The sequence below is a fragment of the Budorcas taxicolor genome, chromosome 25 (genome assembly GCF_023091745.1).
Source record: "Budorcas taxicolor isolate Tak-1 chromosome 25, Takin1.1, whole genome shotgun sequence".
Taxonomy (NCBI): Eukaryota; Metazoa; Chordata; class Mammalia; order Artiodactyla; family Bovidae; genus Budorcas; species Budorcas taxicolor.
In genome coordinates, this window is record NC_068934.1 from 26,606,462 (window position 1) to 26,621,056 (window position 14,595).

Consider the following 14,595-nt stretch of genomic DNA (forward strand, 5'->3'; position numbering starts at 1 on the left):
TTGCCACAAACCTTCAATTTGTAAAAATTGCAATATCTGGAAAACACAGTAAAGCTAAGCACAGTAAAAAAAAAAAAAAAGAACGTTATGCCTAAGTATAAACACCTAATGTATAACAGTGATGGTATAGAAGACCAGTGGGAATAAGATTAAGAACTTCAGTAGTGGAGTTGGGACAGATTCCTATTTGTATTGTACACAAAAATTAATTTCAGGTAGATTGTGAGAAGCAGAAAAGTAAAACTTAATATAGGAGACTGCCTTCATGATCTCATAATAGGTGGGGTTTTTTTTTAAAGAAGATGCAAAACTTTTACTATAAAAGAAAAGACTAAATTTTACCTTGAGTTTATGCAAATTAAGAACTTCTGTTCATTAAACACAAATTAAAAAGTGTGAAAAGACTAACCATAAACTGAAAGAGTATACTCATCACCTACAGTATAATATCCAGAACATAAAAATAACTTTTGGGAATCATAAAAAGAAGGAAGCCCAATAGAAAAATAGATGAAACTATTGGATAAGTATTTCACAAAAAATCCTAATGGCCAATAAATATATGGAAAGATTTTAATCCTGCTAGTAGAGAGGGAAATCTATAATAATTTTAAATCATGAGATACCATTACATGTCCATTAAATTTTCACTCCCAGTTGACCATACCAAGAGTTAGGATGTGGAACAAAGAGAAGCCTTAGGCACGCTGATGGAGGTTTACATGGCTGCTCGAGATCAGTTTGGCCTTACCTGTAAGCGCCCGTGCCCTGTGTCCCAGCAGTTCCACGCCTTGGTTCTACTTTTACACTAGAGCAGCGTTTCTCAGCCTCAGTGCTGTTGGCATTGTGGGCTGGGGGTTGGATAATTCTTTACTGTAGAAAAGCTGTCCTGTTTATTACAGGATATAGAATCCATGCCCGTTATCCACAAGATGCCAGTATCATGACACAGTTGTGACAACTATAAATGTCTCTAGACGTTTCTAGTATTCATTAGGAGGCTAAAATAGCACCCCCAGTTGAAAACCACTGCACACGAGTAAACCTTGCACATATATACTTTAGGAAACATAGCAAGAATGTTCATGACAACATAAATAATCCACGTGACTGTTAGCAGTGTAGAAGCATGAATAAAGAAGTTGTATATTCACTCAGTAGAATACCATACAGTGATCAAAATGAATTTATAATTATATTCTTGAACAAGAATGTATCTTACAAACATTGCTGAAATAAGTCTGAATAGAATACACAGTTTGATTTAATTCATATGAACTTCAGAAATTAGAAAAATTAAACATACTGTTTAGAGAATTGTTTATAAGATGTAGAATGTTTAAAGAAAGGAATGATCATCCACTAAGTCAGAGAAGTGGGTAACTATAGATAGATGGGAATACAGTCCAGAACTTACAAGTTACTGGCAATCTTCTGCTTCTTAACTTGGATGATGGCTACAAAAATATTTCCTTTATGGTTCCTCTTTAAAGTTAGATTTGTTTTATACATTTATCTATGTATGATATATTCTGCAGATCTAACAAGACATAATGATAGCTAACTTTGGCATGGTATTCAAGGTTATATCATGGAAGATCCTGATTTTTAGCTACAGATTTTGTCCTTTAAAAAGCAGTTGGGAGTCATTTTAAATGTTTGAACAAGAGTAGGGTATTAAATACAGTGATTATCAGGTATAATATCTGAAGTGTACTAGATGAATACATTAGTTAGCTTTCTGACTGAAAAATCACTAGCTGCTCTAAAACATTCTAGAGACTTTAACACTAGAAATTTTTTGCCCACATAATAGTCCACTAGGAGTCTTCCTTGCTTGCAGGCAGCTTTCCTTCACTAGAGCTTCAGGCACCAGGCTCTTTCCAGTTTATTGTGCCACCATCTGCCAGGGCTTCAGAGTCCTCTGCATCAAGGAAGACAAGCAAAGAGGGACTAGTGAAGGACTGCCTTCCTTATGCACCTTGGCTTAGAAGTTAAATCTCTTCTGCTTATGGTCTGTTAGTAAAATCTAGTTGCAAGAGAGACTAGAAAATGCAGTTACTGCATAAACAACTGATTCTCAGCAACAACTCTATATTAGGGGCGAGGAGCATGAACTTCTATAGACAGTCCTCTCAATCATAGCAAATAAGTAAAACTAGAAGCCACACAGAAGGCTATTGCAGTAAACCAGCCTGATGCAGGGGAGAAGGCGATGGCACCCCACTCTAATACTCTGGCCTGGAAAATCCCATGGGCGGAGGAGCCTGGTGGGCTACAGTCCATGGGGTCGCTGGGGGTCGGACACGACTGAGCGACTTCATTTTCATTTTTCACTTTCATGCATTGGAGAAGGAAATGGCAACCCACTCCAGTGTTCTTGCCTGGAGAATCCCAGGGATGGGGGAGCCTGGTGGGCTGCTGTCTGTTGGGTCGCACAGAGTCGGACTCGACTGAAGCGACTTAGCAGCAGCAGCAGCAGCATGATGCAGAGGATGAATGAGGGCTGCTGTCATTTATCTTGCTCTTACCAATTGCTTATTAATCTTAATTCTGAACATATATACTGCTTGGAATGTAAAATTAACCTTTTTATTGCTTTCTGGAAAAGCAAACAAACACGGATAGGGAAGGAAGCAGTTTTGTTCTTTGCAGGTTTTCAATAGGCAAGCAATTTTATAAAGATATGTTTCAGTTGACCTTTAGGCATTTGAGCTAAAATAAACTAATATTCTTGCCATTTTTTTAGTATCCTTATTATTTTGAATTAGTCATTTGTCATTCTGAAATATTAATTTTCAGTTGCTTTATAATAGGCCTGGAAGTAGATGTAAAACAATTCCTTTTCCTTCCTTCAAAAACTAACATGAAAGGAATGGTATGATAAAGAATTAAAATAAAACTTGTCTTGACAAAATGAGGGTTATGAGACTGTATAAACGAAGTCGTTACTCATACTACAACATGAGTGAGCCTTTGAAATTAATGTGCTACATTAACAAAATCAGACACATATTCCATTTACATGAAATATTCAGAGTAGGCAATCCATTGACAAAATAGATTAGTGGTTACCAGGGGCTGGAGGGAGGGGGAAATTGGAAGGGATCACTAATAGGTACAGATTTCTTTTAAGGATGATGGCAGTGTTCTGAATTAGATAGTGATGATGGGGGGAAAAACCCACTGAACTGTATACCTTTAGATGGTAAATTTTATGCTATATCTCAGTTTTTAAGTTGCATAATTTTAAAATCATTTTATGAGTTACTTGGGAGTTTTCTTGGACTAAAAGTAAGAGATTAAATTTTGTGGTTCTCAATAGCAACCCCACACACACACCAGCCATGATCTCTAGCCCACTCTCTTCAGTGCTACACAGATACTTTACATGCTTGCTCCCGGCCTCAGTGTGTAAGTTCACAAACATACATAAGAAAGATAATGGAATAGTGAGAACCAGTAAGTGCATAAGAAGCTTTCTGAAATGTTATCTGTTGTCATTGACCATATTTGGGACAGAAGTAAACAAAATTGATGCTTAGGAAAGTTGAAAACAGCTAGTAAATTCTTCTGTTAGGAGAAGGGAAAGTTATGAAGATGGTTAGCTGATCAAGATCGTTGAGTAATCCTTCAGAACTTGATGAACTCATGAATAAAGTATATGAGATGAGCTACACACAAAATATAGTAAGGGGTGGAAACGGGATCATCAGATAAGCCAGTTTGAACAACTTTGCCTAGCATGGTGAAAATGAAGTCGCTCACTCGTGTCCGACTCTTTGCGACCCCGTGGACTGTAGCCCACCAGGCTCCTCCGTCCATGGGATTCTCCAGGCAAGAATACTGGACTATGGTATTAGAAGGAAAGATCCTTTAACAATTTGTATCTTTTGTAGAACAATCTAGTAATTTTAAAAATGGAGTCTACCTATAATTTAAGAAATTCCAATACTATCTTTAATAAAAATTAGTTGAACATGTGTTTTCAAAGGCCTTAAATAATATTTGTGACTAGTGCTTATTTCTGTTCCTAAATTTGTACCAGAATCCTTAATTTGTCCTTTGGAAATAAAATAAATTTTGGTTAGCTGTATGGTGTCACATGAAGAACAATACTGTCTGAATTTTGCAGTATAGTGCTTTTGCTAGTGCTGGTTTTCTATAAATGAAACAGCAGCCTTGCTACACATAAATAGTAAGAAATCACATAGCTCTCTGTTAGTTAAATGTAATTTTCACGTTTGGAGTCCTACAAAGAAAATTGTGGAGCTAAGTTGAAAACAGATAACTAGCCAGACATTTCCTGTTTACCAAAAATTAAATCTGTAAACTGCGTTAAATTTGTTTTCCATTTTTAGCCACAGTCAGACTTGTTGGGGCTTATTCAGGTCATGATTGTGGTGTTTGGAGATGAGCCTCCTGTCTTCTCTCGTCCTACTGTTTCAGCATCCTATCCTCCATACCAGGCAACAGGGCCACCAAATAGTAAGTAGAATTGAGATTTGATTTTTAAACTCACATAAACAAAAGAAAACAGAAAACCTTGTAAAAGAGCTTTTTGTAATGACTTCCCTTTGCTTTTTTAGCTTATCAAGTTAGTGGATTTTTTGGAGGTGTTCTGAAGCCCCACATCTGCATGTACAGATTCCCAACAAAGACTGGCATTTGGGCTTTCGTTTGTGGGTAGAAATCTAAGTATGGGTGTGCTGGATTCCAAAATGGAGGAGAAAGAATGCTGGAATAGAGCTGGAATTTTTTTTTTTAATTATGCATGCCATGGAATAGCTTTATTTGATCAATTTAGAGGCAGATACAACTCGAAAGGCGATCTGACCTCCTTTTCTTTGCAACTCCAGGATCAGTGTTGTAGATAATAATCAATTTTAAAGTCAACTATATCGTTCATGTTCAGCTATTCTGGGTATACACAATGACCTTCTAGCTCTCAGCTTTCTTCTCTTGAGTACAGCCAATTCGTTTTACTTTGAGTCCAGGGGGTAGGGCATGGAGTCAGTATCAATTCTCCCCTAATTGGTGTACATTATCTCTATTATTTCTGGTTGTTTTTTTTCTTAATAATTATTACTGATACTTTAAAATCACCATAGATAATTGAGAGTTGGTTGTACTTGTTTTGACTTTACTAAACCTGTTTACTGTGTTTTGAGCTGTGGTTTGTTTTTTTTTTAACAGATTTTGTTTAATATTGTAATTAACCAAATTATTTATCTTATAAGTTAGATTACATGAACTTTCATTTTCCTTCTGCTGAAAATTATCCTCTTCCTCTTTAATTCATTCTATCTTGAGTAGCATCTTGACTCACAAGCTGAATGGGAATCTAACAGAATTTCGTGAATCCTTTTCCTTCCCTACTTTCCCAGAAAAAGTTTGGTTGTAGCATTTTGTAGCTCTTTTAATTAAGTAGATTCTAGGGATTCTTTTGGTCCAGAAATTTGTTTTCATCTTAATAAATTTTGTTGATTTTAATACACAAGATTAATCTTGCCCATCTAAGTTTAAAATGCCAAATATTTCCTAGCTTGTCATTCATATTTATTTGCTCAAATAACACAGCCAGTGACCACTTATGATAAAGGTAAGAAAGTTAGTCTCCTAAGCAACATGTTTTTCCTAAATTTCTCCTAGTTTAATATTAACATTGGAAGGGCAGCATTCTAGAAAGAGATCTCTCTAAATAGATTACTGTTACAGTTCCATTCTGTGCTCACTCATTGTAAATCACTAAACAGTCTAGAGCTAATATATGTGAATTACTCAGAGACCAACTTACTGTCTACCCATTACAGTTTCAATATTTTTTATACATTTAAATAATATTCTTTGTTATTAGGTATGACTGCAAAGAAATGAAGGTCTGAATTCTGTCCTACACATACACATCAAGGAATAGCCCACAAATTTGGATCCATACTTAAACAAATATGATCTTCTAGTTGAAAAATTATGTACTTCTATTATTATTATCATCATTATCTTTTAAACATTTTTGATCTTTGGTGTTAGGATGACTTTTGAGTTAGGTAGAAGTCCCACCAAAAAAGTGTGCTATGGCCGAACCTCATTTTAATAGTAATAGTCAACACTTAATCAGTGGTAACTGTGAGACACAGCTAAACACTTCATATTAGTTCTTATTTAATCCTTATATATGTTATGCTTATTTGTATTCCATTTTATTCTAGCCCTGAAATTATTTCACCTCATTATCTGCTTCCTTATTAGTCTTGGACTCAGATAACTTTTGTTGTTTCCCAAAATCAAAATTTGAAGAGTTTGGTCAAATTAATAGCTTTGCAGAACCTTAGAAAAGGAAAATTACTTATAATTATGAGAAAATTGCTTATAGTAGTGAAATGTCGTTTATATGTGTGCGAGAGAAACTAACATGGGGAGAGAAACTAGTAAGTGACTGTGCATGTTGCTGACACCTAATAGTGGCCAGCCTCATCTTTTGATGTTCATAAAGATCAACCGTGTTTTGACCTGGGAAGAAGAAATGTTTTATGAGATTTAGCAGTTGTAACATTTTGGAAGGTGTTTTCCCTTTCTGAAATAGCATTAAACATCATCCTTAGCTTCATTTTTCTTAAGAAAAAATTTACTTATGACACCTATAGATTCATCTTAACAAGAAAACTATGAACACTAATGCTTGGAGATGTAAGCTCAGCAACTCTGATAAAGACTTTTAAGAAGAAAAAAAAAAGACTTTTAAGGCCTATAGTCAGATCCCAGCAAGCTTTTCCCATCTACTTGCATTATGTACTCCAAAAATTTATTTCTCGAAGGTTCCACCTCTCTTCAAGCCTTTGTATACTATTCATCTACTCGATCACTCTTGTTTACCACCACAGCCTGTGTTGAAATTAGCTACCTCCTACATGGTCCCATATATAACACTCTGTACTCACCCTGTCATAACAACTTGTCTCTCTGTATTGATATTCCTTTGTTCATCTCATAAGACTATAAGCAGCTTGAGGCCAGGAAGTCTTTTTTTTTTTTTTTCAATCTGATACCTTTCATAGGAAGGCACTAAAATATTGATTGATTGAATTAATAGCTAATTCATCATTATTTCAGTGTGAAAAATTTCACTGAGGATAATTTGATTCTCAGACAAGTCAATTCCAGTTAAGGCTGAAATTCTCTTTTTCTTCCTCAGTGTTGGTTAGCTTCTTGGCACCACTGACTAGCTTCTACATCATTAGTGTTCTCTTTAAAATATATATAAAACATTCTTTAAGCATACTAGCTTTGAACCCCTTAGTATTCCCCCTTAGTATTTCCAAGCTTTTGTTTGTTTTGTTTTAACTAATCTAGGTGAATATAAGTTTTGTGTAGGACTTCTTAATAGTAATCTGAAGTCCTTTAAAATCTTCACTCAAGCCAACAAAACCAACTGTGCTAATCGGTCAATATAATCTTGTAAGAAATATCAAAAGATACCTTAGATATAATAAAGAGGTCACTTTGTAAGAAACTGACCTTGGACCCCTTCTCCAAATTCCAAACTGAATTGACTCCTGTCTCTCAGGTTGTAGATTGCTTTAGGCTTAAAGAGCTAACTGAGTTGACCTGTTGGCCAGTTATTCCTTGTTGGGATTGTCATGTGTGTTGTCATCACTCATGTTTAATGCTTTTAAAATTAGTTGATTTGAAGATATTTATTAGCTGTAGTAAAGAACTAATATGGATGGAGTGTTTGTTTTTTGGCAAGATTTGAACTCTTTACCTGTATGAAATTTTGCCGTGGTTTGATGGTGATGTAAGTCTTATTTAATAACCTGTATATCCAGGACTATGCATATTATTTTAAAATGTTAAAAATTATTTTTAGCTTCCTACATGCCAGGCATGCCAAGTGGGATTTCTGCATACCCATCCGGGTACCCTCCCAATCCCAGGTAATGAAAAAATATCTTTTGAATAATTGTTTTAGAAATTCTGTTAGATCTAGAATAAAATAATGGGTGCTAACTAGGGCATTAAAGTAAATTTGATTGCAGTTTAATGGAAGGTAAAACTCAGTTTATTGGTGAAATTTTATGGTATGTACATAGTTGAACAGGAGTTTTTTTCCATTCTAAGGAAATGCAGCTCTATTCTATTTACAGACGAGAAAGGGGTGGGAAATGACGATGATCTTGATTAGTTTTGGACCTTGAAATCCTTGCTTCTTTCCTTTTGAGAACGCTGTATATCTGTTGTAAATAGCTGAAAGATTAATGGAATACTAATTATGATGACTTCAGCCATGGAGAAAAATACTTTAATATCCTTTTTAAAAAACTGACCTTTTCTGTAAACTATAGGGAATGAATTAATAATTCAGATGATGGGGTCACTCTTGTCCCCCTGATATTTACTTATTCAGTTCATAGACTACTGTTTATTCAGTTTATTGCCAACCTTTATTATCCATATGATGATAATATTATAGAAGTAAACTAATAGTAAAATCAGTCTATGAATAATACATGTGAGAAAAATCAGTAAAATAATTATTAACTCATGTTTTAAATGTGTCCCTGTTTCAGTGGCAATCTAGGAGTAGGTTCCACTCCTTGGGGTTAACTTAGAATCCAAGGTAGTCTTGGGACTAGCTTAGAATGCAAGACAGGCCTGTACTTGGTGCCTAGAAGAAATTTACAGCTACTAGATACTAATAAGAATTACCAAAATGTTAACCCTCAATTCTTCTCAGCTTCAAAAAACCCTCACAAATAAATGCAGCCAAATTTCCTCAACACCTGCCATAAATAAACATATGTATGTACATATATAATATGCCGGCTCTTATAAGTTAAATTTAGCAAGCATATTTATTTGGGGGCCTTTCTTAGTTTCAGGGACTAGCTTAATAAGGTAGTAAATACTCTTTTACCTTTAGATGAGTAAGCAGAGACTAGATGAACATCCATCAGAGACAAGAGAGACAGATTCCTATGGCTGTTATATACAGTAACCGGTTATCAGTTTTGGATTTCTTAAGGCTGGAATTCTGTCTGAAGCCTTTATAATCAACAGTTGCTAGTAAGCTAGAATGAACTTCACGTATATAGGGAATGATTATTAAAAACACAATAAGGAAATGGACTTCTGAACAATAAAGCCACTTCAAAAAAGACTCGTAGATAAAAATGAAGGCTGAAAATATTAACAGAAATGTGAATCATATTCACTTAATCTTACATAACCTTCAAAGTGTCTTTTGTAAGGTTATTTGTAAGAAGTTGCTTTTTGAGGCAGCTATTTTTCAAAGATTTAATGGGGTTGTGTGTGTGTGTGATGTAACTTTTAATCTCATGACATGCTGATGAGTTAAGGGTAACTTTATTCAAATTGCTATCTATATCTTTTGGCATATGAAAGGTCTTGGCAAAAGAGCTTGAGAAACTCTTTCCCTTCTCTATCCTAAAGGAGAGTTAATAAGTCAGTGACTCAAGAATTTGTATTTTTAAAACAGTGAATATGAGAATATTTATTCTTGTTATAGAAAGTTGGACTAGATAACCTCTAAGGTCTCTTTCAAATTTTAAGATCTTTTGATAGTTTTATTTAGCACCTGCAGCATGTATACAAGGAAATTAAAAAGTATGTCAAGAATAGTTGTTTCAGTTTTGGTATATATACTAGCAACCATGTATTATTAGAAAGAGTTCCTGATATCAGAAAAGGCAGAAAATGGTAAATACTGTGATAAACTGAGCTTTAAAGGAGAGGTCACATCTGATTTGGAGGTGGGAGCTCAGAGGTGGCTTCATAAATGAAGGAACTTATTTATGAGGATGATCTTAAGAAAAGAAAGCATTTAGGGATGGAGGGAGCAGCAAACAGTAATAGCGTTTTACAGCTGAGGAAACATATTAGTCATCAAGTTCAGCAACTCATTTATGTAGTCACAGGTATGATATGAAAACCAAAAAAAAAAAAAAAAAACCCAGCAAAGAATAAGGAAATACTCTAATATGTCAGGAAAATACAGGATTATGAGTAGGAGAATTGAAAAGAATAAAGGTGCAACTTTCATGGGATATGAGTGCTATATGCTAGGAAATCAGAATGGAAAAGTTCTCACAAAATAGCTGTTGCTTTCAGTTCTGATATTGTTGGATTGCCTTTAGAAAAACTCAAGTTGCTTTCTGCTACTGTGAAGGTGGCCCTCAAATAACCAGGGCCAAGGGACTTCCCTGGCAGTTCAGTGGTTAAGACTCTGTGCTTCTACTGTAAGGGGCATAGTTGATTGGGGAACTAAGATCCTGCATGCTGTGGGCCAAGAAAAAGCAAACAAAAACCACGGCCATGCAAGAGTATTTCATTAAATCCAATGTCATTAATGGAATTTCTGTAGAACTTCGCTTGAATAGATGACTGTAGCTCTAAAACTGGAAAGTCATTAACTGGTAAAACAACAGAATATCCAGCTTAGCTTCCTGAGGTTCTTTGGGCCATCACAGTATTTAATGTTTTCTGTTCTTTTCTTTAGTGGTTACACAGGCTGTCCTTACCCACCTGGTGGTCAGTATCCTGCTACAACAAGTTCCCAGTACCCTTCCCAGCCTCCTGTGACCACTGTTGGTAAGTACCCTTCAAAACTGTGTTTCTGCTCAGAAGGAAATTCAGTCTCCTGTTTTGAAAAGTGCATTTCACTTTTCTTTTTTATTGAGTAAGTTTGACATGTAACGTTGTGTAAGTTTAAGGAGTACAGTGTGTTATTTTGGTAGATTTATATATTATAATGTGATTGCATTATAGCAATATTAATTACATAATTGTTGTACACTGTTATATTCTATATTCATTATAAAGTGAAGTAAAGTAAAGTGAAGTCGCTCAGTCGTGTCCGACTCTTTGCGACCCCATGGACTGTAGCCTTCCAGGATCCTCTGTCCATGGGATTTTCCAGGCAATATACTGGAGTGGATTGCCATTCCTTCTCCAGGGGATCTTCCCAACCCAGGGATTGAACCCGGGTCTCTCGCACTGTAGACAGACACTTCACCATCTGAGCCACCAGGGAAGTCCATTATACTGTGCATTAGATCACTGTGGTTTACTGCTGCTGCTTTTGCTGGTTAGTCACTAAGTCATATCTGACTCTTTTGTGACCCCTTGGACTGAAGCCCACCAGGCTCCTTGTCCACAGGGTTTCCCAGACAGGAATACTGGAGTGGGTTACCATTTCCCTAGGGCATCTTCCCAACCCAGGGATTGAATCCACATCTCCTGCATTGTCAGGTGGATTCTTTACCACTGAGCCACCAGGGAAACCCTATGGTTTATTACTTGTTACAGATTTGTACCCTTAAATGCCATCAGTTTTATCACCCTCCTCCCATTCACTTTTACATGTGAATTGTTAGAGTACTCTTTCTTTTTAGAGCTAAAACTGTAGAAAGAGTTCTGTCAGTGTCCTATACTCTAAATCTTGAAGTGATTTATCACTTCTAAGGCTCTAAATGAGCCTTCTACCAGAGCGTAGAAATAAATTTGATTGATTCTTAATCACTTTTTCCTGTGTTTTTATTGGTGAACCTTGTATGTGTTGAACTATCAACAGATTCTTAGGTTTTCCAGCCTGGTTATATGTAAAGGTAGATGTGCATTTTTAGGAAAAGAAAGCACCATTGGGAAATATGAGTGGGTCCGGTAAGACCTATTATTTCTGACCAGTATTTCTTGCTTTTTTATGTTGCTTATTAGTAGAGTTACCTGAAATGTAATTTTCTTCAACTGGGAAAATGAAAGTGATACAGGAACTTCTGCAGACTCCCACCACCCTTCCTGACTATCTGCCACCACCTGTACCACTGTATTTGCTTTTTCCCTACTCTTAAAGAGAATGGGTCTTTTCCCATTCTATTGTTTTCCTCTTTCTTTGCATTGTTCATTTAAGAAGGTCTTTGCATCTCTTCTTGCTATTCTTGAGAACTCTGCATTCAGTTGTAAATATTTTTCCCTTTCTCCCTTGCCTTTCACTTCTCTTCTTTCCTCAGCTATTTGTAAAGCCTCCTCAGACAATCACTTTGCCTTCTTGCTTTTCTTTTTCTTTGGGATGATTTTGGTCACTGTCTCCTGTACAACAATGTTATGAATCTCCTTCCATTGTTTATCAGGCACTCTCTCTGCCAGCTCTCTTTGGCATCAGTGGTTGGGGCATAGACTTGGATTACTGTCCAACATTAAACCATTAATGTTAAATGGTTGCCTTGGAAACAAACCAAGATCATTTTGTTGTTTTTGAGATTGCACCTAAGTACTGCATTTTGGACTCTTCCATTGATCATGAGGGCTACTCCATTTCTTCTAAGGGATTCTTTCCTGTGGTAGTAGATATAATGGTCATCTGAATTAAATTTGCCGGTTCTCATCCATTTTAGTTCACTGATTGCTAAGATGTTGATGTTAACTCTTGCCATCTCCTGCTTGACCACCTCCTATTTACCTTGATTCGTGGACCTAACATTCAACGTTCCTGTGCAGTATTGTTCTTTACAGCTTTGGACTTTACTTTCACCACCAGACACATCCACAACTGAGCGTTGTTTCCGCTTTGGCCCATTTGCTTCGTTCTTCCATGGAGCTAATAATTGCCCTCTTCTCTATCCCAGATATATTGGACACCTTCCAGCCTGGGGGGCTCATCTTCTGGTGTCATATCTGTTTTGTCTTTTTATACTGTTTATGGGGTTTTCGTGTCGAGAATGCTTCCTCCATTGGACCACGATTTGTCAGAGAACTCTTTACTGTGACACATCTGTCTTAGGTGGCCCTGCACAGCACGGCTCATAGCTTCAGTGAGTTATACAGGCCCCTTTGCCATGACAAGGCTGTGATCCTTGAAGGTATCACCTCCATGATGCCTACTTAATACTCTGATTTTGGCATCATCCTTGATTTTTCATCAGGAACCTGTTGTTTTCAAAATATATCGAGAATCTGATCATATCCAGTGCTGATCCAAGGCACCATCCTCTCATCTGATTTACTTCAGAAGCCTTCTTCTGTCCTTAGCCCCTACATCTGTTTTTAGCATAACAGCTAGAATGAGCCTATTAAAAGATAAATAAATTATATCACTTCTCTACTTAAAACTTTCCAAGGTTTTGCTGTTTCACTCAGAATTCATTCCACCTTTCTAAGGCTTGGAAGGCCCTTCATGATCCTGCTTTCCTCCCCGTTACTTCTGACTTCATCTCCTACTCATCTCCTACTCTTTCATTTTAGGATTTGTCCACTGCCTATTTCCTTTGCAAGGAGTAGTCAGGCCTACCCTGACCAATCTATTCTCACCACAACCCTGCACACGTATACAAACATGTGGAACATCTAGAAAGTTCATACAGGTTTTTCTGTAAAATGGGAAAATCCGAATGACCTTTTTGGCCAACCCAATAGACTCTTGTGAAGTTTACTTTTCTATTACATTTTCTGATAGATTGTAACCATCCTGATATCTGTTGTAAATATCCCTCCCTCTCAGCAAAAGTATTCTCTTCAGTTGTTTTTGTCACTGATACATTCTAATTATTGAGATTCTAGTGGCATTGGTTTTGTTTTTTAAAAATATTCTCATCCGTCTGTCTCATCCTTCTGTAATCAAGTCTTTTTTTTTTTACAGTGTAATTTTATTTCTCTATTTTTGACTGTGCTGGGTCTTCATTACTGTGTGCAGGCTTTGACTAGTTGTGAGCGGGGACTGCTCTTCGTTGTGGCCACTGGCTTCTCACTGCGGTGGCTTCTTGTGGAATACAGGCTTGAGCGCACAGGCTGCAGTGGTCGTGGCACGTGGGCTCAGGAGTTGAGCTCGCAGGCTCTAGAGCACAGGTGCAGTAGTTGTGGCGCACTGGCTTAGTTGCTCTGCAGCATGTGGACTCTTCCTGCACCGGGGATCAAACCTGTATCCTCTGCTTTGGCAGGCAGATCCCTTTAGCACCAGGGAAGTCCTACAGTGTAATTTAAGTGCTTGGGTTAGAAACCTGATGATGGGAGGTCTTTACTCCAATAAGCAAAACATGCTAATTCCTGTTAAGTTCTCCATTTTGGCTCAGGCATGATCAATAAATTAATAGTGCTGTTTGATAACCCTGTATTTCTCATTGAGATGATGGTATCTGATTTGTAGAGAACCTAAGTTTCCAAAGATCTTTTATGTTAACCTATTTCAATGCAATAGGTATGAAGCATTTTATAGCTTAGAATAAATGACATCCATATAACAAGAAATAGGAATATGGGGAAAATGGTATATTTTGGATCAAATCTAATGTTTGTTTTTAGAACAAATTTTCAAAGCAATGTTTTATTGTATTTCTAAGAGTACTTTCTTAGAAAGTCTAGAAACATTATCATTATATGATTATCTAGAATATCCTTTAATGTATGTTGCTTTTCTACCCTTTGTTGCTTGTCTACTTGATTTTTTTTTCATCATATTTTAGTAGTACATTGTGAAAAACACTCTTGAACTTCAAAATTGTCATAAAGGAAAGCAGAAACATAAATGTGTCATTTAAATATTAGGGTTCACAAGTAGTCAATATTTTCTCAGTCTGCCAGTGGTCA

At 36.4% G+C, this 14,595-nt stretch overlaps 1 protein-coding gene across 1 annotated transcript in view; it reads left to right on the plus strand.

Moving 5' to 3' along the window:
• TSG101 (tumor susceptibility 101) overlaps positions 1–14,595 on the plus strand; it is a 42,940-nt gene that overhangs the window by 13,569 nt on the left and 14,776 nt on the right. The window contains exons 5-7 of the mRNA XM_052662097.1: positions 4,362–4,488; positions 7,868–7,934; positions 10,517–10,608. Coding sequence (XP_052518057.1) covers positions 4,362–4,488; positions 7,868–7,934; positions 10,517–10,608 — 286 coding nt within the window. The remainder of the gene's footprint in view (positions 1–4,361; positions 4,489–7,867; positions 7,935–10,516; positions 10,609–14,595) is intronic.